Genomic DNA, 1778 nt, shown 5'->3' on the forward strand with positions numbered 1-1778 from the left:
ATAGTTTAATCCTGCACATGGGGTGCATATTTTGATATACTTTATGTATTGTGGACCACTTAGGCCATGACCATTTCCCTTTCTTTAATGCTTGTTGTTGTTGTTTGATAGTGGCTGGACCACAAGGATCATTGAGATTGTCATTTCCATGGATTATTCATGTGCTTTTGTTGACAATATTAACCAAGTGGACCATTTCCCTTCACTTTTGAATTTTGTCAGTACATGAATAGTTGAGATTCTCAATTTTGTTATATGTCTATTCTATTTTGTCAGTGCAAGAATCTTTCACTTTTGTGCTGTCTTTTACTAGAACCAAAAGCAAAGCAAGAAAAAAAGGAGATATGTGAGATAATTGTAAACAAAAGTCTCATACATTAATGAAAACAGAGATACATTTAGGTTGTATCCAACAACCAACTTCAATTCCTTTCAATTTTTCATCATCCTTCAATATTACATCCCTGGCTTTCAACTACCTACACAGCAACATTAAGTTTTCCTGACATAAACACAAACCAAAACCATGACAGAATAACACAAACAATAGCCATATTCTTCTTCATCATTTCATACTCAAGCTTCCTCTGAACCTTATCATTCTTCCTCCTCAAATCCTCTAAGTTCATCTTACACTCCTCCAAGGTCTTCTTGCTCTCTTCCAGTTTATTCTTCATCACATCCAATTCACGCAATGTTCTGGTCAGTTCAACTACAGCTCTGGTATTTGCTCCTTCAAACGCATATTCATCATCCCACAAAAAAAACCCACACTCAGGTGGTGACTGCAAATGAAATCGAGAAAAGTGTCAACAAGGAACAATACTATGCAAGTGTTAAACGATGATTGATTACATACCTTCCAATTTCTGCACCTCCAGAACTTCCTTCCTGGGTTCGCGTCACTGTGGGAGGTCAAGTAAAGAACCCTTTCTCCACAGTCACAGAATCCACGACGCATAATGGCAGCAGCGGAAGAACGACCACCGGAAGCGGAGGCGGAACCAGAACCAGAAGATGTAGCCTTACCCATCATGTCAGATTCGTGGAGGATGAAGATAAAGGGTCGAATGTGATGATGATGTACGATTAGCACACACAATGATAAATGTGATGATGAAGATGCTGGGATGATGAAAAGAAAAGCTCGAATTTGGGGAGAGAAGCTCGAATTTGGGGAAGAAGCTCGAATTTGGGGAAAACTCAAGAACCCTAAGACATGAATTGGGGATTTGGGAATTCAGATGTTAAGTAGCATGAATTTAGGTTTACATTAGGTGTACTTGGATTAGGATTGAAACAATTTCACACATAATTAGTATTTGCCAACACTAATATACCTCCAAATTAATCTAGCTTAACACTAACCTAACCAACACTAATTTTCAATCCTTCATCATCTTCCTACAAAGAACCATTAAAATCTCCAGAATCTAAACCCTCAAGCCACCACCACCACCCTATCTGTCTCCCACGACTCATAACTCTCCCCAAACCCACCAGCAGCACCACCCTAAAGGAAAAAGCCACAACCACCATCCTTTGCATCATCGCCAACCCCATCCACGACCAAGCTGTGCTCCACCATTCCTTCCGTTCAAACCCACCTCCAACTCCTCTATTTTCTCTTCCAAATACAAGCCAGAACCCAACCATGACCAAAATCCATAACCAGTCGACTTGATCTCCCTTCAACCACCATCCTACTTGATATTCTTTTCTCCGTCTTTTTACTTCTCAGTTCCTCTTCTTAGAGTTAAAATTTAAAGAGATATTCG

General features: G+C 39.7%; 1 protein-coding gene across 1 annotated transcript; it reads right to left on the bottom strand.

The window, feature by feature from the left end:
• Positions 1-479: 479 nt before the first annotated feature.
• LOC130712812 (uncharacterized protein At4g04775-like) lies at positions 480-1033 on the bottom strand. Its single transcript, XM_057562625.1, has 2 exons — positions 860-1033; positions 480-785 (listed from the first exon to the last, which is right to left on the bottom strand). The coding sequence occupies exons 1-2, from the start codon at positions 1031-1033 to the stop codon at positions 480-482; spliced, it is 480 nt and encodes a 159-aa protein (XP_057418608.1).
• Positions 1034-1778: the final 745 nt, after the last annotated feature.

The sequence above is a fragment of the Lotus japonicus genome, chromosome 4 (genome assembly GCF_012489685.1).
Source record: "Lotus japonicus ecotype B-129 chromosome 4, LjGifu_v1.2".
Classification (NCBI taxonomy): Eukaryota; Viridiplantae; Streptophyta; class Magnoliopsida; order Fabales; family Fabaceae; genus Lotus; species Lotus japonicus.